Here is a 24,382-nt window from a genome sequence, read left to right on the forward strand (position 1 = left end):
TTCTCTACGTCTGCGTCTTTATTCCTGTCCTGCCCCTAGGTTCTTCAGAACCAATTTTTTTTTTTTTTTAGATTCCATATATATATGTTAGCATACGATATTTGTTTTCCTCTTTCTGACTTACTTCACTCTGTATGACAGACCCTAGGTCCATCCAAAATGGCTGGGTCTTTAAACAGCTGAATTGTAAGGAAAATATAGGGATGGAGAGGGAACTTATTGATTAAAAGATGCTTAAAGATACATTAAATAAAATTTTAAAAATGTTCAAAACTAAAAGTATAGTGTCTAGGGATGCACACTAAAAACTAAAAATAAAACTAAAAATAATGCAAGTGAGTGATTTACTGTGGAAGGCATGATAGTGGTAACTTTGGAGGAAAGGATATAGGTGGTTGTGACTGGGACCTGTCTGTCACCTGGAGGCCTTCTGCAGTATTTGGCAAAGTTCTATTTCTTGAACTGGGTGGTGATTACGAGGACATTTACCCTAATTTATATATTTCTTGTGTTTGATTTTCTGAATCAGTTTTTGTAATGATAAAAAAGCTAAGATACTTTAACTATTCTAATTAAAATATTTGGCAACAGTCTCTCCTCTGTCCACCAAATCTAACTTATGGAGTAAAATTGATTTGGAAAATGTATTCGTTGATTCACCAAACTTTATGTATATGTGTTAGTACGTGTTGTGCATATGTATACTCCACTGTGTGTGTGTGTGTACTTTATGACAGGCACTGTTCTGATGATCTATTGCTATGTAACAGATCACTGCAAAACTTAAAGGCTTAAAACAACCAGTTATTTCATTTGCTCATGAATCTCTCTTTGGGAAGAGTTCAGTGTGGAAGGCTTATCTCTGTTCCACGTGCCATAAACTGTAACAGTTGGACTAGAGGCATTAGGATCCACTTCCTAAGTGGTTCACTCACATGACTTGCAGTTTGGGTGCTGCTGGCTGCAAGTTCAACTGAGCTCTGTTTACCTTCTTGTAGATCTGTCTCTGGGTTGCTTGATGTTTGTTACAGCTTGAGGTGGCTAGGTTCAAGAGTATATGTTCTAAGAAAACCAGAAGGAAGCTGATTGTATGACCTAGCCTCAGAAGTCATGTAGTGTCCCTTTCACGATTGTCACATACTCGCCCAAAATCAAGTGGAGAGAACATATGCCCCACTTCTCAGTGAAAGAAGAGTCAGAGTTTTTATGGTAAGAAGGGCATGTGTGATGGAGATATTGTTGAGGCCATTTTGGAAAGTACAATATGCCACACGCACTGTCTCAGCTTTGTATACAAAGCTGAATGAGATAAAGTCCTTGTCCGCAAGGAGCTCACAGTTGAGTGAAGTTAACAGATAATTATAACAAGAATGTGACGAGAGTAAAGTTTGGGTACTGTCAGAGAACATAAAAAGAATACTCTTGATTTAGAGTGCCAGATCTCGGGGTAAAAGTCTGCTTTGGGCCTGAAGAAGGAATAAGAGGTGGACAGGCCAAAAAAAAAAAGAAAAATTTTGGAGTAGTATTTCAGGAAAAGGAAGAAGCATCATGTATCACTTAGGTAAAAGAAAATATGGTGCATTCCAAATCTTCAGTATTTATATATGACCATATTATAGGTATGAAAAGTTAAGTGGAGAAAGTTGAGATTGAATAAGTATGTAGGAGCTATATTATGGAAAAACCTTTTTGTGTGAATTGGGATTTTATTGTGAACTCAGTGGGGGAGCCATTCAAGATAGTAAGCAGCAGAGTGAAATGGTCTGATTTACCTTTTTACAAAGATCACTTGGGGCTTTGTAGAGAACAGGAGCAAAGAACAATCCAGGGCAGTAATGCTGGTGCCTGAACTGAAGTCACATCAGGGAGTACTGAAAGAAAGGGGCTGATTTTAGAGATATTTTACAAACTTTTGAATTTGGTGACTGATTGGATATGGATATGAGGGAGAAGGAATACCAAGATTGACCTCCAGATTTCTGCCTTTGGAATTCTGTAGTTGTCGGCGCTAGCCACAAAAGAAAGGCTTATAGGAATAGAAGCAGATTGGACTGGGGGAAGGATGATGAGTTCTAGTTGGAGGTCTGGCCTAGAGATGTAGCTTTTGGGCATCATCAGCATGCAGATGATAATTGAAGTGATAGAGATAAATGTGTTTGATTTTGCAGGGGGGCAAGAGAGGAGGGCCAAGGATGGTAATGTTGGGTGACCGACATTTAAGGGGCAGGCAAAGAAAAAGGATGTTGTAAGGGAGAATGAGGTGGAACAACCAGACAGATAGGAGGAAAACCAAGAGGCAGTGATGTTACTGAAGCCTAGGGAAAAGAGGGGAGTCGTCAACAGGGAAACGTTCTGTGGAAAGTCAAATAAAGTACCCAGTGGGTTTGGCAACATTGAGGTCATGTGGGAGAGCAAATTAAAATTTCAGTGACACGAGAAGCAAGTGGCTAACAAGGAATAAGCAGAGACGGTTATATAGTTGATTTTTTTTTTTTCTTCTATCAACACTTTCAGGTAGCTAAGTTTCAGAGGGAAGGAAAAGTTAGGATAATGATCTGTGGAAAATAAAGTATATTTTAGTTGGACTGCTATCCCAATGTTGAGATTGATCATTGTGGGTGTCATTGTTCTTTCATCCATTGATAGAGTACTTCCTAATTATCTGCTGTTCTTGTATAATCTTCCTCCATTAACTCATCTGCTTTATTTTATCACATGAAGCAGAAAGAAAGTAGGCTAAGGTACTTATGATAATGCTTTCATATTGTATCTGGTGGGTTTTTTTTTTTTTTTGATTGTTTGTTTTTGTTTTATTTTTCAATGAGAGGAAAATTCTAGACTCCTTTTTAAAATAAAAAAAATTTTTTTTTTGGTGAGATAATCTTTTTTCTTTATCCTTTGATAAAGAGGATTATTGTTTAATTAAGATTCATCCTTTATTGAATTGCTGTTTCTCCTGGTACTATTTCAAATGAAAATATTATGTATCTGTCAGTCAGTTCTATAGATATTATACTACAATTTGAGTAGTACCGGTAAAAGATTAAGTTTTTACTTGGAATAAAGTATAGCTGTGCAAAGGTATTCTGAATTAGAAATATTACAAACTAATCGTATAGTTTCAATGACTTCTATGGCCAAGGAAATCATTGATATTTTTGTCTTATATTGAAGATTAGAAAAAGTAATACCTGTCTTCTTTCAGCTTCATATCCATTAGAGATAAAGTTCTTTATGCCCTTCGAATTTTAAATGTGAATTGTGAGCTTATCATGACTTAAGGGGGGGTGAAATGCTTTCTGAGGCGTGAATTTTGTCTTCTGAGAAACTCTGAATATGGCTAGATAGTGTTTTGAGGCTCTGGAAAAATTTTTGCTATGTCTAAGGCCATGAAAGTATCATTAGAATCAAATGCCCTACACCTATATAGAATTATTCTAATTCTCTTGGATATGTAAAAACAAAACAAAACAAAATAACTGCTGAGCTTGCTATGTACCTTTGAGCATAGCTATTTGTGTTAAGTAGACCTAGATTGGCTCTAAACCACTTCCTCTTTTCCTTACCCATCCTGAGAAGTTGTGAATCCATCTGATTGCTACTAGACATTACAAATATTTGTATCAGCTTTCCTTCCCCTTTATAAGTAAATTTTCTCTGTATAAACTTTTCTGAATCTCAGGTAAAACACATTGCAGCCACTTGTAAGGTAGGAAGTTAATGCTTGGCAAGGAGAAAATATTTCCAATGTGTATCTTGAAACGAGAGTTAGCTTGCCTAAGGAATGAAGACAGTGAAGAACAATCATGGTGCCTTTAAAAGCTGTGCTTTCTAAAATGTGTAGGTCATGCAAACCTAGGGAAGTTTAGTCAAGACATTTGACATTCCCTTTGGCCATTTTAAATAAAATATAGCCTCTCAATTTTTAGGGCTGCCACTCCAACTGAACAAATCACTTCTTAACTCTAGTTATATATTGAAATAGAAAGTATATAATCAAAGTCAAAAAGAATGTTGTGGGATGAAAAATTCATCAGGAATAAAAATTTAAACACCATTTATAACCTTTCAGTTACTTTTATTAGAATCTTCATGAAATTTTGCTCTGAGTGAGGTAACTACAGGAAACCTTCCTGGAGAGGCCTTATTTTGAGGGTTCAGTCATCTCTGTGCTCAGAGAGCTATATAGAGTTTTTACCTCAAACTGATGGATGAAAATACGATTAGTGTTTCTGGGCTATACTTTCTTTGTTATTATATTTTCTGTGTGCATTTACGATAGGTATAAATTAAGGTTTCCTCTATAAGGACAGAGATAGACAACGCTAGTTATAAAATCTCTGGAGAACTCAGTAGGAACAAGGGGATTTAGGGGATGTTCAAATTCTCATATCTCTAAACTTTTTCTCCCATGTAATAATTTTGCTTAATAAAAAATACAATTTTAAATATTTGGAATTATTGTACTATTATTGTACCTTTAATAATTTTGTGAAACCATTGATATGGTTACTTGATGAATACCCACTCTAAATTTTCAGCTGAAAAATTGTAGTTTGGACGATGACACCTAATCAAAGTTCTTCCTGATAGTAAGTATGATATTTGGAGTTACATATTGACTGTTCTAGGCCAGTATGCTCTTCATCACTTATTGATTCTGCTCTGCTTATTGCCTAGTGATGAAATAGTGAATGAATTTCTGAAAATACCAGTATATGCAATGGATGCTTTATTAATTTAAACAGATTAGTGCCTATTGTATAGGAATAGAGACTTGGTCCTGAGATTTCTAGCTCACATAGATAACTCTTTTAGGGATTTTTCTTTTTTTTGTAAAGAGCAAGCAGCAGCTGGGAGTGGCTCCTCTCATTACAGCTAATAACACACTCGCAGAATTTTTCTTTCCATTCTTTCAGCTTTGGTCTCTGCTGGTTCAGAGGTCTTGGAACTCAAGAGAAGAAGGTCCACCAGGAGGCACAAAAACAATGCCACTGAATTGGAAGCTGAGACAGCTCCCTGGCCAACTAACAGAGGACTACTGTCCTGAGATTATTGATCCTGCTTGCCCAAATCAGGCTGCAGCTGCACAGAAAGGGCAGGAAGGACTGTCTAGAAGCCAGAGGATTCTCTGCAGCAGCTCTTGGTACGGTTTGAAAAGGGAAGTTGAAGGAGTTGCTGGCTTGTAGCTTCCTTCTAAAGAAGCTGTAGAGGGTAGAACAAGGTGGTTTTAGACACAAGAAAAGTAAGAAAGGTTTGAAATGGTTGACAACGGCAGTGGGAGAGTTAAGAAGTGAGTTGGCCAGAGAAATTTCATAGTATGTCAGATATTTAGGGCTCTTTTGAAGTAATAATCATGTGCTTCTCCCCATCAGTGGTGAGTTGCTGAATGCAGAAAGTTGAATTGATCCACCATTAGGGTTTGCTGCCTGGGGACAACTAAGAGACAGGAGAGCAAGGGAATTTAGAATATTGGCAAAAGTGTCAGTGAAATGATGTGTCATGGCATCTCAGTTAGAAAAAGAAGAGAAGAAATGAGAAGGTGATTGATTGGGAGAGATTAGGAGACTCAGAGCCTTAGGGTTTCAGTGACGTTGGAAAATGATTATAGTGGAACTGGTGAAAGCAAACCAGTGGGGTAGGTGCTTGTGGCCAGAAAGAGAGGAGCTGGAATTAGTTAATTTGGAGCTGTTACATGTGAAGATAATGTCCAAGAAAAAGCCATGACTGATGTAAAGTGGAGGAGAATGTTTTCCCTCCTACTGCCTCATAATGAAAGCCTCATGACAGCATTTCTTGAAGTGAATTTTGCAGAATAATATTTCTTCCAAAAAAAGAGTGCATGTACTAATGCATTATTGAGACTCTGAGACATGTTGCATTTAAGAAATCTGTTTAAATTTGTTTAACTGAGCAGTTCTAAAATCTGTGGAATTACTGAACCTTTTGTAGTATAACATCTATTAATAACCATCTAAACTAGGGTTTTCACCAACATGTTGAGCAGTTATTTTCTGTGTCATGTGCTGAAACTGTTAAATTAATGGGAATAAGTAAGAGTAATCATCACAACATAGTAAGTGTTTATTTTGCAAATAATTGTTACATTTATGTTAATGTATTTCAATATTAAAATATTTATTTTCCTGTTGAAAGTAAATATGTGTCCAAAACATTAAAAATGTTAGTGCATTATTTTGTTAGTGACAATTGTGATATTTGTAATCGTTTATTAGAAATCTTCAATTACTCATGGATATTCTAGGAAGGCCTGCTGTATTCATTCTATGTAGCAGTCAAGTAAGGCAGATTAGTTAAAGCAAAAAAGAGAGTTTATCCACTCACATAACTGGATATATCCAGAAATTCAAACCATGTCATCAAGAATTTGTCTGTCTTCATTTCTCACCTTTTATCTATTAACTTCATTCTCAGGCAGGCGGTACCAGCAATCCCATAGTGTGGAAGTTTCTCTTAGAAAGGGGTTGAGAGTGAGACAAATGCTTAGAACCTAACTGACTTCTTTCTAAAACAGGTTTCCCAGTTGGATTTTATTTGCTGATAATGGAAGCGTAACATTATAAGCGCCACATTCCTTTCTTTAAAATTTATTCTTTTTTGTTATTTTAGTCATGATTTTCTTTTGGGTCCTGCAGTTGCTGATTCCATTCTAATAAAGTCTCGACTGAGGCCTTGAAACTTGAAATGTTCTCAGTTATTAGTTCCAGTAACAAAAGGAGCTCTGAACAGATAAGAGGATTATTGATACATGTGCAGTATGAAAATATCAAACAGTAAAACCGTTCATGAAACTTCTTAGATAAAGTTGGAAACTTAAAATGTTTACAGAAATGAAATATGTACATAGTAGTCTTTATAGTGTCCTTGTGAGTTCCTCTGCAGAAAATATAAAACCAATAAACTTTATCTCCCCTACCCCCCAAGAGCAATCAACAAAAGAAAACAAACAAACAAAAAAACCAAAAAACAAGAAAACCAAAACAGAATAACAATCAAAATTTTTGAGTTGTCTGGAGTTTAACCCTTTAAATAATCTTCTGAGGAACATAGTCTTTAAAGGCCTGTTGTGATAATTGACTGCTTTAGAAAATGGTAGTTAAATTAAAGTCTGTAACTTTTGATAAATTAATGGCTTCTTTGTCATACTGAAGACCCTTAACTTGTGTCTTTTTATTTTCTTGGTTTGTGAATAAAGGTAAATAAAATTATGACTGGTAGGTTACTTGTCTTAATAAAACACATATGAATGCTGCATCCTGTTTGGATATAGAAAGTCACAAGAGACGTTCATTCTTACCTCATAACCAAAATAAGGAGGATAAGGTACAAAATAATAGTTAAAAAAAATACTCATCAGGGATCTGAGGACAGAAAGAAACCTAAATGAACCAAAGTCCAGAAAGTGGCAAGCCTTTCATAGGAAACGAAAACAAAACCCAAAAACAAACAAACAAAAAACCTGTGACTACTTCCATCCTTGGTGGAACTGAGTGATAGGAGGAAACTTCCATCAAAGGGAATAAGGAGAAGTCAACTCAACAAGCTTTTAACAAACTTGTAAGAACAGTGTGTAGGCTGGTGTGGCAGATTAGAATCTGGAGGAGCCCTCCCCACAGTGAGGCAGCGTCCACTCACCAGCATTTACTCAAGGGTCTTCCACAAGTGGAGCAGAGAATCAGAGAAGGAGACTTGAGAAAGATACTCCAAATGAAGTTCTCCCCACACCAAAAAGGTGGTACACTGTTGTTGGGGGTGTGGGTGGTGTTTGAGGCTTTTGGACAGGAGGACTGAGCACTCTGGATTTTCGCCAACAGAGGAAAATACGAAATCCCTCCCAAGTTGATTCTCTTCAGGGAATTCTGGGTCTTCACAGAGTACAGGGCAATGGCTTTCCAAAGGCTAGGAAGGAGGGTAGAAAGTTATCTTAGATATATAAAGTAGTGGGTGAGCCTGGAGAGTAAAGAGAACTCCCTAGTGCCCCCCTATCCCACACTCCCCCCCAAAAAAGAGGGTGCTGGAATCTTGCCAGGGCTCAGATTCCATTCCTAGCTGAAGAAAAACTCTTGATCTAGCCCAAAATATTTGAAGCTGGTGGTGAACTAATTCAAACCAGAGCAGCAGCAGAGGCCAGGCCCAACTTATTAACTACAGCCCCAATTCTAGCAGCCTGACAGAAAAAAGGAGTATGTGTGCCTCTTTCTTGAGGTAAATATCATTGAATTCAGATTCTACTGTTTTTTTTATACAAACCATCTGGCACACAATCAAAGATTATATGGCCCACTAAAAAGTAAGAAATGTGACCCACAGCTAAGAAAATAAGCAGACTCAGATATGGCCCAGGTATTGGAATTATCAGACAATGTCTTTAATGTAGCTTTTACAAAAATACTAAGGGATCTAATAGAAAAGATAGACAGTGTATATGAAAAGATGGAGAAGTTCAGCAGCAATGTGGATGCTACAAAAAATAGAAATTCTAGAATGAAAAATATAATATCAGTGCTGAGCAATTCATTAGATGGACTTGTCAGTAGACTGGACACAGAAAGGAAAATTATAGTGAGCTTTGAAGACAGGTTGACAAAGTATTCACAATGAAGCAAAAAGAGAAAAATAGGTAATAGAGTGTTTGAGATCATGGGGTAATATCAAAAGGGCTTACATACATGTAATTAGAATCTAAGGAAGAAAGGAGAGAGGGAGGTGGGAGTAGAAACATATTTGAAGAGACAATGGTTAAGTGTTTTCCAACATTTTCAACCCACAAGTCCAGGAAATTTAACAGATCCCAAGCAGGATAATTAAAAGAAAAAAAATAACATGTACTTATTTCCTAGTTGATTATAAAAGCAGTGAGAGAAAAAAGAAACATTATGTATAGGGGAATAATGACATGAATTTTAGCTGACTTCCTACCAGAAGCAATGGAGACCAGAAGACAAAGTGCTGGAAGAAAAAACAAAGCCATCGACTTTTAATTCTATATCCTGTGAAAATATCCATAAAAAAAATAAATGCAAGCAGCACTTTACAACCACTGGGATGATGATAATCAGAAAAACAGAAATAATAAGTGTTGGTGAGGATGTGGAGAAGTTAGAAGCCACATCCGTTGCTGGTGGGACTGTAAAATGGGTCAGCCACTGTGAAAGAACAGTTTGGCTGTTCCTCAAAAAGGTAAACATAGAATTACAATATGACCCAGCAATTCCACTCCCAGATAAATCCCTGAAAGAGTTGAAAACAGATACCCAAGTACATGTGTATGAGTGTTCATAGCAGCACTATTCACAATAGCCAAAAGATGGAAGCAGCCCAAATGTCCTTGTCAATATTAGTAAAACCCAAATAATAATAATAATAGCTAATATTATAAGCATTCATTATGGTAAGGAAGAGAGGAAGGAGAAAAGAAGGGAAAATGGGAGGCAGAGAGGGAAGAGGGAGGAGAGATAAGGAAGCTGCTGTGAGAAAGACATGTTCAGCATACACAGGTAATGGCAAAGGGATTATTTTGATCTGTTCAAAATAGTGTATTAAGTAGAATAACGAGCTTGGGAATAATGAATAATAATGATGAATAATGAATAATTTGTTAAATAGAATAATGAGCTTCGTGAGGGTATGGCTGAAACTGGTAAAGTGCCTTGATTACTAGACATAGGGACCTCTAATGAAATACTTTCATTCTCATCATAATGTATTCTTTTTTTTTTTAATCTTTTTTTTGTTTGTTTGTTTGTTTGTTTATTTATTTATTTATTTATTTATTTATTTTTGGCTGTGTTGGGTCTTCGTTTCTGTGCGAGGGCTTTCTCTAGTTGTGGCGAGCGGGGGCCACTCTTCATCGCGGTGCGTGGGCCTCTCACTGTCGCGGCCTTTCTTGTTGCGGAGCACAAGCTCCAGACGCGCAGGCTCAGTAGTTGTGGCTCACGGGCCTAGTTGCTCCGTGGCATGTGGGATCTTCCCAGACCAGGGCTCGAACCCGTGTCCCCTGCATTGGCAGGCAGATTCTCAACCACTGCGCCACCAGGGAAGCCCCCATAATGTATTCTTTGTTTTATAATTTATTAGTTTAAGCAAAGAAGATAAATGTACTGCCCTATTATTATGTCCCTTAATTGTTTTAAAAGCAGAATTTCAGTTAAGATGTCTTGATAATTTAACTCATAGTACTGTAAGTTTAAAAAAAAACTGAAATGCACAGTTGCTCACTGAGCAAAATCTATCAGTACTTAAATTGTTGAGTCAGTGAGGTGCTGAAAAGGAAACTGGTTGGTGTACATCTTGCACTACTGGATACTTTATTAAAAGAATTATAATACGTTTTTGCTCATACATTTGAGAAAATCTCCATGGAACATGAATTATACTTCGGTATTGAACAGGGAGGGAGCTGATTATAGCCTGGGGCTTGGGATTTATGTCCCTGGAGAAATCATTTAAGAAGTTACAGAGTCAAGAAAGCAGGAGGAATGATAGAAAGCTTTACAACCTAGGTTTCGTTGAACTCCATTCTGTTATACTATAAATTTCCTTAGCATTGTTATTTTAAGACAAAATCTTAATCATTCAAATGTTCCTTTTGCACATTTAGTTTCCAATTTCATTATTTCAAAATATGAAAATGCTTGACTTAGCAAGGGGGCTTTCTTTTAATAAATGTTCTTAATATGCAAGCATCAAAGAAAAAAAGACAGCATGACAAACTAGGTTACTAGGCAGTGAATACTTCTAAAATGATTTCTCTTCAGTCAGAACCCAATTGCTAAAATAAATCCTTTAGAAACTGTTTTATACTTAAATTGTATACCGTGATGGGATGGGAATAGAAACTGTGTATCCTTCATTCTCTCCAGCAAATCAATATCTGCAAAAGACTAAGTTATTTGTTTATTTATAAATGCATTCCTTTTATGAAGGACATATTGATATTTGAAGTATTTCATTTATGTTGTAGAGTTATCAACAGTTTAGAATTTTTTTCAGGAGACAATCTTCTCTAGCGTTATAATTTCCCTGTAGTTATCTCTCACAAAATCCCTCCAAATTTCATGGCTGCTTTGCATAAGTAGTCCCAAAGATATTTGGCACTCAGCCTGGAGTTTGAGCATGAATGTTATCTTTTTCTTGAATCTTATTGCCTACTGGCTTGAATAAGTCTCTGACTGTTCCTACAGGGCCAAATAATCACTTTCATTGTTCCTTCTAAGAATGTTATTAGGTTGAGTTTATTTACGGAAGTCTGTAAGAAATAATATATGATTATTGCTTCAACAAGCTATTATTAACAAAAAAGTGTTCCATTGTTACCTTTCACTCTCCTTAGTTCATCCTTCCATTGGGGAACAAGTTCTGAGGGCACCCTCAGGCAGGATATAACTAATTGTCCTAAGGGGAGTAACTCTGGTTGCCAGCCTGATGCAGTGGAGCTCTTCTGTGAAAGTTTCATCAATGATCAATGCAATGCACATGATTGGGGAGTTGAACAATGGTCACGAATTTTTTGAGATGAAGATTTTTATCTAGTCCAGTGTCCTCCTGTTTACTGATATGGAAACTTAAGAGCCAGAATAGTTAAGTGATTTGCCCAGACTTAAACTCTTTTTCCCTTCTGACATCAAGAACCTTATTGTTTCTACCTTAGTGCCTCCTTTAAGAGCCTTGCTTTGAGAACTGTTCTGTGCTTTTTGGTTAAAGTTGTTCATTTGTAATTTACCATGGCATCTAAATAGACTGTCATTTGGAAGAGCTGGGGTGTTTGGGATTTTTTAAAAATCTATTTCTAGTGCTTGAGAAATCTTCTGAAATAAAAACATTTGGGAAGGCGAAAACTGTTAAAAAGGTATAGCCAAGATGTGGAGAATGGAAGAGTGGGGAGTAAGGCATATACAGCAGTTGTTTTGTAATTAAATTTATGAAGAATATGTCACAACTACAGTACCATCTGAAATTTTCTGTTAGACTGGTTCCTTCTAGTTTGTGTCTTTTTTTTTTCCTCTGAGCGCTAGTATTTGGTTTTCTGTGTGTTTCCTTAGCATTTCTTGTTTTCTGTCATCTCATGAATTTCTGTTTCTTTCTTATTTTTCCCCAAATCATGACATTTATTGAGGGACCAGGAAAATAAAATGCTATAGAGTTCATATGCGTTTGGTTATTTTTAATTCTTAATGTTAGGAAGCTTACATTTTATTTACTTGGAAGACAGAGTGGATGGACATAAGCTGTGGATAAATACCTAAATACCTAGCATAACTGTGTATATACTAGATAGTTTACTACTGCTGAAGGCTTCTTTCTTAATCTCTCCAGGAAAGAAAGGAGAGGCTATCCAAATTTGAGTCTATTCGTCATTCAATTGCTGGAATCATTAGGTCTCCAAAGTCTGCACTGGGCTCTTCAACAGTAAGTAGGATGAACTCTGTGTGCTACTGAAAATAGTCATTGTCTACCTTCTTTCTGATATACCAATGAATATAATATGTAAACTTGTATTTATGAATGGAAAGGTAAGTACACAATTTAACTTTTTGTGGGCATATGAGTCTGTGTATATATGTGTATATTAAAACCCCTAGTAACAGTGATGTAGGCAGGAAAGAAAGAAACTTGTAGATTTTCTGTACTACATATAAGTAGTTACAGGGAGTATTTTATGTACTTTGGGGCTTTATTAGAAGAAAAATATAAACAAATTTCTTTTACAGTGAAACATGTTTTTATAATAGGGATTATTGTATATGTATTTTTAAAATGTATCAGTTTATATGTGTGTTCATACCTTTGAGAACATTTCAATTAGATAATTGAAGTCCGTTTGAAATTTGGGCTAGGCACATCACAGTAATGCATAGAATATTAATTACCCCTAGTAATAGCAGCTATAGGCAAGCAAGATAAAAAATATTCTTATCTCATTTATATATAAAATTACAAAGTATTTTTCTTCCTTCATGACCTATAAAACTAAATTATCAAACTTTTTATTCTAGCCATGCCTCATTCACAGTAGAGCCTTATAATAATATTTTATTGAATGATGGTTAAAACAATATTCAGTACAAATTAATTACATGCTTTTCCCCCCATCTTGTGAAGTTTCTACAGAATAATATCTTAATATCATTTCCTATTCTTTAAAAGTTCAGCTAAGACAATGTGACCTCCTCTTATTTAGAAAAAAAAAGTGTTTCCTAACCTTAGATTAGTTAAATGTCCATTCACATTTTGGATTTATTTGCTCTAATTCCTTTTTAATATAAAACACATGTTCCCATATTTATTCCACTCAGGCAACAATCTTTTATGTACAATTGTGGCAAAGCGTCAAGTATTTTAATTAACAAAAAAGCAGAAAATTATATTTTTGTATAAAAGAGATAGATTTTAACCTTTGATGCTGCCACTGTCACTTCCAATATGCTGAAGTGTTCTATGGGAGTAGAACTAATGCAGACCATCTCATGTGGCATTAAATAGCAAGTGAAAATAAAAATAATTATGGGCAAGGGCTACATGATAGAGTAAGTCTCTTTCAAATCTTATCTCCTACTTTTGTTTTCTTAAATTTACAACTTTACAGATAAATAGAAGTTCATAGGACTTGGTTTATTATGATTTGACAGTCAAAATAAAGTATAGGAGACTTGATTAAGAGTTTATAAGAAGTTTCAGAGACTCTATGAAGAGAGTCTTTTGATAACTTTTATTAGAAGAAAAAAGAAAAACAGTTCTTAAAAGGAAATATTTAAAAACAGTTTTTTAAAAAAGAAAAACAAATGTAGTTCTTGAAAAGAAATGTTCAAACACCTCAGTGAACCGTTTATAAAATTATTTAACATTAAAATGAGTCAGTGAAACACAGGGCATAATTAAGTTGTCATTAACTCACCTTTATTTCACTTAGGTCAGAGGTCTTTGTGCCAGCACCTAATAGCTGATTTGTGAAAGGTGTCCCCCACCATTTTTTCTTCCTGTGTGCTGTTAAAGATCAAGCTTGACTTGAGTAAAATGTCTGAAATACTTGAGAGCCAAGGCTCATTATAAACTCAAGGTTTCCTTTAGTTTTATTCTTAGATGGAAATGTAGGAGAGTGGAATTTAGAGCTTAAAAAGTTTAGCTAGTGACAGAAAAATAAGAATTCTATGATTGTGGGAATGGGGTACAATTTCCCATGTTTGTTTTTTTCCCTACAACTTGGGCTGCCTGAGAACCTTGTGCCCTCAAGACAGGTGCCTAGGAGTGCGCAGTGGCTCTGAGACTTCATGCTGCCCACATTACTTTGAAGTTCATTGTTATGGAAAGTTCAGCTTTTGGCTCTAGGCAGAGCCTGTTTTGATAAATCAGGGTTGATCCGAGGACGAGAGAGATTTTTTCTTTCAAGACACGCTGATTTACATCTAAAATTAAAAAAACCCTATTTGTTCATTAAGATGAAGTTGTACAGGGTTGGCACTCCTAAAAGTGTGTCAGGTATAGTATGTACAATCTTCATAATTAATTGGTATAAACCGTAACTTTTTAAATATCTGAAAGTATTTACATATTGTTTTCTCAACTTAAAAGTAAAATTATTATAAGTAATTTTACTTAATAAAATTCTTAAGTAATTTTACTGAAGAATAAAATTACTTTATTCTTCAGTAAAATTACTAAATTGACAGTGATTGATATAGGTTAAAATTTGGTGTTTACAAACTGCTTTTACCTGAAATGAAGTGCCTTTCCCACAAAACATGTGCCTCATTCAGATATACATTTTTAATAAATTTATCAACATCTTGAAGCTATGAAATGCCCATTTCATTTAAGAATATGTTTCCTCTGTAACTGAGAATTCTAGGGAACAGTCACTTCCTCCCCCAGTTGATCACATTTTTATCTTCATGATTATGGCAATCATTATCTCCATCAGTTAAGTGCCCTTTGATATTGCCTGATTTATTCAGAAATCTCATGAACTAAAAAGATTGAGATAGTCTGTAGTTTATGACGCTGTGGTACACTATGAATAAAGGTACAGAACTATTTCTGTAAGGTGTTAGATATCCTATTTATTTGAAGATTTTCCCCTCGACTACAGAGGTAACTGAGGTTTTAAGTCTTACTGCGAATGTGAAGGTTTCAGGTATTAAGTATGATAATCTAAGATGGATAAAATTTAGAGGCTCCTTAATTGTAATTTAAAATTTTTTTCTGACATAATTTAGTATTTTTTGGAGTATTCTAGTTTGGTAAAGGTAACATAGAGGAAGGAAAATTTTTAATTGCTATAAATGATTTTTTTCTTCATAAAAAACATTTTTTAAAAACCCTGCAAAATGGCAGACTTACGCCTATTTAAATTATTTTATTGTGATATACTTCACGCAACACAAAAATCAGCATTTCAAAGTGTACACACAGTGGTTTTAGTATATTCATTATGTTGTGCAACCATCACCACTATAGAATTCCTGAACCTTTCAATCTCCGCAATAAGCAGCTGCATTTCTGTTAGCAATTAGTCTTAATTCCCCCCCTTTTCAATTTTCTGGTAATCACTCATCTATTTTTGATCCCTATGGATTTGCCTATTCTGGACATTTCACATAAAAAGAGTCACACAATATGTGACCTTTTTTGTCTAGTTTCTTTCAACTTAGTGTAATGTTTTCAAGGTTCATCCATGTTGTAGCATGTATCAGTACTTCATTCCTTTTTATGACTGAATAATGTTCCCTTGTATGGATTTATCATATATTGTTTATCCATTCATCAGCTGATGGACATTTGGGTTGTTCCACCTTTGGCTATTATGAATAATGCTGCAATGAACATTCACATGCAAGTTTTTAAGTGAATGTATGTTCAGTTCTTTCAGTTATATACCAAGGAATTGCTGGGTCGTGTGGTAATTCTACGTTTAAGTTTTTGAGGAACTGCCAAACTGTTTTCCACAGTGGTTGCAACATTTTGCATTCCCACCAGCAATGTATATAATGCATGAGTCTTCCAATTTCTCTACAGTCTCAACACTTGTTATTTTTTCCTTTTTTAAAAATTGTAGGCATCCTAGTAAATATGAAGTGGTATCTCATTGTAGTTTTATTTGCATTTTCCTGATGACTAATGATGTTGAGCATCTTTTAATGTGATTATTGTTCACTTGCGTATGTTCTTCAGAGATGTGACTATTCATATCCTTTGCACACGTTTTAATTGGTGGGTTTTTTTCATTGTTGAGTTATGAGTTCTTTATATATTCAGGATACAAGCCCCTTATCAAATATATAATTTGAAAAAAATTTTTCTCATTTTGTGAATTGTCTTTTCACTTTCTTGGTAATGTTCTTTGACACACAAAAGTTTTAAATTTTGACAAAGTCCAATTTACCTAATTTTCTTTCATTTCACATGCTTTTGGTGTTGTATCTAAAAAACCATTGACTAATGCAAGGTCATGCCAATTTTCACCTGTGTTTCCTTCTACAGTTTTATAGTTTTAGCTTTTACATGTAGGTCTTTGATCCATTACAAGTTAATAGCTGTGTATGGTGTGAGGTAGACATCCAAATTCATTTTTTTTCTGTGTGGAAGCATGTTTAATTTAAAATCTTAAAAAAGCAGCAACTATGAAATCACTGTTTCTTTACTCAAATAAACATATAAAAATTGGAACTATAGAGCATAATTTTAGATAAAATAAAACAGTTAATTGCATTATACATAGGGAAATGAATTAATCATGATAATATTCTCATTGAACTTGTCATAGCTACTTATTTTACCATTTTTTTACAGTGTGACTAAAATGTAGAGCTATCTGTGAAGACAGTCTAATGGAACACTTTGATCAACAGTGTTGCTAGAAGGAAGAATGTTAGATAATTAGCTTTAGATGAATTTGGTTTTAACCGAATACAGTATCTGATGGTAGATGTTTAATATTTACTGTTATGATCAGCCCCAAGCATGTTTTCTTTTTTTTTCCACTGTACTAAAAGAGTTAAATAACCTATCCATGGTACCTCCAGGTACTGAGGTCTGCTCCACATCCAGCATCTTTCCATGCCTCAGGAGGTTATAAATTTGCATTGAGGACTGTTTCTCCTAGACTGTTTCTGAAGTCAAGGACAGAGGTGTTAGACAGGATTCATTGTATAATCTGAAAGCCTACTGGCAATCATGAGGGTCCATTTCCATTGAAAATCTTTCAAACCACAATATATTTGATGAGATCTGTTCTAGTCATGTCAAGAATACTGCCCTTTCTCCAGAGCCATTGCTTTACTGCAGAATTTTTGTTATAAGTGGCTGAGCAACAGTTTGTTCCATCTTACAGCCCCTTGTGAGTGCTAGTTGTTCACTGATCTGTGGAGTACAGAACACCCTTATAACAATAGCACTCTTTGAAAAATGTTCTTTAAAACCAGAATAAAGCACATTTTGGTCCAGATAATTGTTCTTTAGATGTCAGAAGAATTATTAAATTATTCTTCTGTCTCTTTAAAATTAATATTTTTCTGGATTCTGTTGACATATAGATTATTTCAATTTTTGAATTACTTTACATTTGAATTTAGAAAATAAAAATACTGAAAAATAAAGATGTGCACCCATTATATATAATAATGTAGTAAATAAGATTTGCTTATTCTATTTAGAAAATTAGCAAACTATCATTTAGCTGTGTTTAAGTTGTATATCAGTTATCAAGCTGGTATTGTAACGCTTGGCTTCCACCATTGGCATAGGGCAGTATAGTTATTTTCATTCATAACATAATAAACTGCTTATATTTTTTAGTGTTTTCCTTCGTGTCTAGCAGAACAACCTTGTACTTCCTCTGACAAGGCGTGTTATTAAGTTCAGCTTAAATATTATGTATTTTAAACCTTGGTTGTCTTCCTTTATTCTGAAGGTCTTAGTATTTATTTATTTATTTATTTAGCCCAGACACTCAGATGGAGAAAAATGAGAAACAAGGGAAAATAAAAATTAAATTTCTTACATCATATCACTGACATAAATACATTGAATTCTCCAATATAGTTAGCCATGTTTAGGAAAACTAAATATTATTCTCAGAGTTGCAAGTTTTGAATCACTAGTATTATCATACATAATTTTCAAGAAGAGCTTATCAGGATTTATTTTCTATAATTTCATTATATAGAGAGTAAATCTCATCTTTTATGTGTTTGCTCAAATGCTTAAAACAACCCAGATCATGTCAGAACGATGCTATATTCTATATAAGCAATCCCAACTTGATGATAAATGTTTAAATTTACTGAGCTATGATTTCATACTGACTCATTAGAATGATCTGGTAATAGTTTTAGTTGAGATGTGTAGTATAACATTGTCACTGACTACAGTTAATGGACTAAAATGTTATTGTTGATACTGTGGCACATTTTATATGTAATATTGCATGAACTTAAGGTAAGGATATTTGATACTGAAAAAATAAAGCTGTAGAAGAAATTGCAGTGATATGATGGGATGAGGGAGAATAAATGAGAGTCACAAGCACAATTGGAAAAAGTAAATGGATAAAAATGATAAGGAAGAAAAAAGAATAATTACAAATAAAGAGAAGATGAGTAAGGGAACTAAAGAAGCAGGCGAAAAAAAGAGTAAAGTGAGGGGAAATCAGAAGGTAGTGGAGGAAGCAGAAGTGTGAGACCAAAAATGAATGACTTTTAAGAAAATATATTTTGCTAGAGATAGGGTCTCTTGTTAGAGATCCAAGAAGGTGCATAAAAAGGCAATCGGGAGCGGGGGGAGACCTTCAAGATGGTGGAAGAGTAAGACGTGGAGATCACCTTCCTCCCCACAAATACATCAGAAATACATCTACGTGTGGAACAACTCCTACAGAACACCTACTGAATGCTGGCAGAAGACCTCAGATGTCCCAAAAGGCAAGAAACACCCTACGTACCTGGGTAGGGCAAAAGAAAAAAGAAGAAACAAAGACAAAAGAATAGGGACGGGACCTGCACCAGTGGGAGGGAGCTGTGAAGGAGGAAAGGTTTCCACACTCTAGGAAGCCCCTTCGCGGACGGAGACTGCAGGTGTCAGAGGGGGGAAGCTTCAGAGCCATGGAGGAGAGCGCAGCAACAGGGGTGCGGAGGGCAAAGTGGAGAGATTCCCGCACAGAGGATCCGAGCCGACCACCACTCACCAGCCTGAGAGGCTTGTCTGCTCACCTGCCAGAGCGGGCAGGGACTGGGAGCTGACGCTCGGGCTTCAGAGGTCAGATCCCAGGGAGATGATGGGGGGTGGCTGCGTGAACACAGCCTGAAGGGGGCTAGTGCGCCACAGCTAGCCGGGAGGGAGTCCGGGAAATAGTCTGGAACTGCCTAAGAGGCAAGAGACCATTGTTTCTGGGTGCTCCAGGAAAGGGGATTCAGAGCACAGCATAAACGAGCTCCGGAGACAGGCGCAAGCCGCGGCTATCAGCGTGGACCCCAGAGACGGGCATGAGACGCTAAGGCTGCTGCTGCAGCCACCAAGAAGCCTGTGCGAGCACAGGTTACTATCCACACCTCCCCTCTTGGGAGGTTGTGCAGCACGCCACTGCCAGGGTCTCATGATCCAGGGACAACTTCCCCAGGAGAACGCGTGGCGCGCCTCAGACTGGTGCAACATCATGCCAGCCTCTGCCACCGCAGGCTCGCCCCGCACGCTGTACCCCTCCCTCCCCCCGGCCTGAGTGAGCCAGAGCCCCCGAATCAGCTGCTCCTTTAACCCCGTCCTGTCTGAGCGAAAAACAGACGCCCTTAGGCGACCTACATGCAGAGGCGAGGCCAAATCCAAAGCTGAACCCCAGGAGCTGTGCGAACAAAGAAGAGAAAGGGGAATCTCTCCCAGCAGCCTCAGGAGCAGCGGAATAAATCTCCACAATCAACTTGATGAACCCTGCATCTGTGGAATACCTGAATAGACAATGAATCATCCCAAATTTGAGGCGGTGGACTTTGGGAGCAACGATATATATATATTTTTCCTTTTTCTCTTTTTGTGAGTGTGTATGTGTACGCTTCTGTGTGTGATGTTGTCTCTATAGCTTTGCTTTTACCATTTGTCCTAGGGTTCTGTCTGTCCGTTTTTTGTTTTTCTTCTTTTTTGAATTACTTTTAAATTTTTTAATTTTTAATATTTTTTATTTTAATAACTATATTTTATTTTATTCTTTCTTCCTTTCTTTTTTTCTCCCTTTTCTCCTGAGCCGTGTGACTGACAGGATCTTGGTGCTCTGGCCAGGTGTCAAGCCTGTGCCTCTGAGGTGGGCGAGCCGAGTTCAGGACATTGGTCCACTAGAGACCTCCTGGCTCCACATAATATCAAATGGCGAAAGCTCTCCCAGAGATCTCCATCTCAACGCTAAGACCCAGCTCCACTCAATGATCAGCAGGCTACAGTGCTGGACACCCTATACCAAACAACTAGCAAGACAGGAGCACAACCCCACCCATTAGCAGAGAGGCTGCTTAAAATCATAGTAAGGTCACAGACACCCCAAAAATACACCACCGGATGCGGACCTGCCCACCAGAAAGACAAGATCCAGCCTCATCCACCAGAACACAGGCACTAGTCCCCTCCACAAGGAAGCCTACACAACCCACTGAACCAACCTTAGCTACTGGGGGCTGACAGCAAAAAGAACAGGAACTATGAACCTACAGCCTGCAAAAAGGAGACCCCAAACACAGTAAGTTAAGCAAAATGAGAAGACAGAGAAACACACAACAGATGAAGGAGGAAGGTAAAAACCCACCAAACCAAACAAATGAAGAGGAAATAGGCAGTCTACCTGAAAAATAATTCAGAGTAATGACAGTAAAGATGATCCAGAATCTTGGAAATAGAATGGAGAAAATACAAGAAACGTTCAACAAGGACCTATAAGAACTAAAGAGCAAACAATGATGAACAACACAATAAATGAAATTAAAAATTCTCTAGACGGGATCAATAGCAGAATAACTGAGGTAGAAGAACGGTTAAGTGACCTGGAAGATAAAATAGTGGAAATAACTACTGCAGAGCAGAATAAAGAGAAAAGAATGAAAAGAATTGAGGACAGTCTCAGAGACCTCTGGGACAACATTTAACGCAACAACATTTGAATTATGGGGGTCCCAGAAAAAGAAGAGAAAAAGAAAGGGACTGAAAAAATATTTGAAGAGATTATAGTTGAAAACTTCCCTGATATGGGAAAGGAAATAGTTAATCAAGTCCAGGAAGCACAGAGAGTCCCATACAGGATAAATCCAAGTAGAAACATGCCAAGACACATATTAATCAAACTATCAAAAATTAAATACAAAGAAAAAGTTTAAAAGCAGCAAGGGAAAAGCAACAAATAACATACAAGGGAATCCCCATAAGGTTAACAGCTGATCTTTCAGTAGAAACTCTGCAAGCCAGAAGGGAGTGGCAGGACATATTTAAAGTGATGAAAGGGAAGAACCTACAACCAAGATTACTCTACCCGGCAAGGATCTCATTCAGATCGGACAGAGAAATTAAAACCTTTACAGACAAGCAAAAGGTAAGAGAGTTCAGCACCACCAAACCAGCTTTACAACAAATGCTAAAGGAACTTCTCTAGGCAGGAAACACAAGAGAAGGAAAAGACCTACAATAACAAACCCAAAACAATTAAGAAAATAGTAATAGGAACATACATATCAATAATTACCTTAAATGTAAATGGATTAAATGCTCCAACCAAAAGGCGTAGACTGGCTGAATGGATACAAAAACAAGACCTGTATATATGCTGTCTACAGGAGATCCACTTCAGACCTAGGGACACATACAGACTGAAAGTGAGGGGCTGGAAGAAGATATTCCATGCAAAAGGAAATCAAAAGAAAGCTGGAGTAGCGATTCTCATATCAGACAAAATAGATTTTAAAATAAAGACTATTACAAGAGACAAAGAAGTACACTACATAATGATCAAGGGATCGATCCAAGAAGAAGATATAACAATTGTAAATATTTATGCAGCCAACATAGGAGCACCTCAATACATAAGGCAAATGCTAACAGCCATAAAAGGGGAAGTCAACAGTAACACAATCATAGTAGAGGACTTAAACACCCCACTTTCACCAATGGACAGATCATCTAAAATGAAAAAAAATGAGGAAATACAAGCTTTAAATGACACATTAAACAAGATGATCTTAATTGATATTTATAGGACATTCCATCCAAAAACAACAGAATACACTTTCTTCTCAAGTGCTCATGGAACTTTCTCCAGGATAGATCATATCTTGGGTCACAAATCAAGCCTTGGTAAATTTGAGAAAATTGAAATCATATCAAGTATCTTTTCTGACCACAATGCTATGAGACTACATATTGATTACAGGAAAAATATCTGTAAAAAATACAAACACATGGAGGCTAAACAATGTACTACTTAATAACCAAGAGATCACTGAAGAAATCAAAGAGGAAATGAAAAAATTCCCAAAAACAATTGACAATGAAAACATGACGACCCAAAACCTATGGGATACAGCAAAAGCAGTTCTAAGAGGGAAGTTAATAGCAATACAGTCCTACCTCAAGAAACAAGAAACATGAAACATCTCAAATAAACAACCTAACCTTACACCTAAAGCAATTAGAGAAAGAAGAACAAAAAAACCCCAAAGTTAGCAGAAGGAAGGAAATCATAAAGATCAGATCAGAAATAAATGAACAGGAAATGAAGGAAACAATAGCAAAAATCAATAAAACTAAAAGCTGGTCGTTTGAGAAGATAAACAAAATTGATAAACCATTAGCCAGACTCATGAAGAAAAAAAGGGAGAAGACTCAAATCAGTAGAATTAGAAATGAAAACGAAGAAGTAACAACTGACACTGCAGAAATACAAAGGATCATGAGAGATTACTACAAGCAACTATATGCCAATAAAATGTACAACCTGGAAGAAATGGACACATTTTTAGAAAAACACAGCCTTCTGAGACAGAACCAGGAAGAAATAGAAAATATGAACAAACCAATCACAAGCACTGAAATTGAGACTGTGCTTAAAAATCTTCTAATAAACAAAAGCCCAGGACCAGATGGCTTCACAGGCAAATTCTATCAAATATTTAGAGAAGAGCTAACACCTATCCTTCTCAAACTTCCAAAATATAGCAGAGGGAGGAACACTCCCAAACTCATTCTATGAGGTCACCATCACCCTGATACCAAAACCAGGCAAAGGTGTCACAAACAAAGAAAATTACAGGCCAATATCACTGATGAACATAGATGCAAAAATCCTCAACAAAATACTAGCAAACAGAATCCAACAGCACAGTAAAAGGATCATACACCATGATCAAGTGGGGTTTATCCCAGGAATGCAAGGAGTCTTCAATATACGCAAATCAATCAATGTGATACACCATATTAACAAATTGAAGGAGAAAAACCATATGATCATCTCAATAGATGCAGAGAAAGCTTTCGACAAAATTCAACAGCCATTTATGATAAAAACCCTCCAGAAAGTAGGCATAGAGGGAACTTACTTCAACATAATAAAGGCCATATATGACAAACCCAACAGCCAACATCGTTCTCAATGGTGAAAAACTGAAACCATTGCCACTAATATCAGGAACAAGACAAGGTTGCCCAATCTCACCAATATTATTCAACATAGTTTTGGACGTTTTAGCCACAGCAATCAGAGAAGAAAAAGAAATAAAAGGAATCCAAATCAGAAAAGAAGAAGTAAAGCTATCACTGTTTGCTGATGACATGATACTATACATAGAGAATCCTAAAGATGCAATCAGAAAACTACTAGAGCTAATCAGTGAGTATGGTAAAGTAGCAGGATACCAAATTAATGCACAGAAATCTCTTGCATTCCTATACACTAATGATGAAAAATCTGAAAGAGAAATTAAGGAAACATCCCCATGTACCACTGCAACAAAAAGAATAAAATACCTAGGAATAAACCTACCTAAGGAGACAAAAGACCTGTATGCAGAAAACTGTTAGACACTGATGAAATAAATTAAAGATGATACAAACAGATGGAGAGATATACCATGTTCTTGGATTGGAAGAATAAACATTGTGAAAATGACTATACTACCCAAAGCAATCTGCAGATTCAATGCAATCCCTATCAAAGTACCAATGGCATTTTTCACAGAACTAGAACAAAAAATTGCCCTATTTGTATGGAAACACAAAAGACTCTGAATAGCCAAAGAAATCTTGAGAAAGAAAAATGGAGCTGGAGGAATCAGGCTCCCTGACTTCAGACTATATTACAAAGCTACAGTAATCAAGACAGTATGGTACTGACACAAAAACAGAAATA

General features: G+C 36.3%; 1 protein-coding gene and 1 long non-coding RNA gene across 8 annotated transcripts in view; both read left to right on the plus strand.

The window, feature by feature from the left end:
- Positions 1 to 24,382, plus strand: part of FER (FER tyrosine kinase) — a 457,469-nt gene that overhangs the window by 200,170 nt on the left and 232,917 nt on the right. For all 7 annotated transcript variants that reach the window (XM_082376336.1, XM_082376339.1, XM_082376338.1 and 4 more), the window contains one exon: positions 12,337 to 12,429. In XM_082376336.1, coding sequence (XP_082232462.1) covers positions 12,337 to 12,429 — 93 coding nt within the window. The remainder of the gene's footprint in view (positions 1 to 12,336; positions 12,430 to 24,382) is intronic.
- Positions 1 to 24,382, plus strand: part of LOC309622615 — a 463,955-nt gene that overhangs the window by 177,184 nt on the left and 262,389 nt on the right. The window lies entirely within an intron of this gene.

This window comes from Balaenoptera borealis, assembly GCF_965194805.1.
Source record: "Balaenoptera borealis genome assembly, chromosome: 2".
NCBI classification, from domain to species: Eukaryota; Metazoa; Chordata; class Mammalia; order Artiodactyla; family Balaenopteridae; genus Balaenoptera; species Balaenoptera borealis.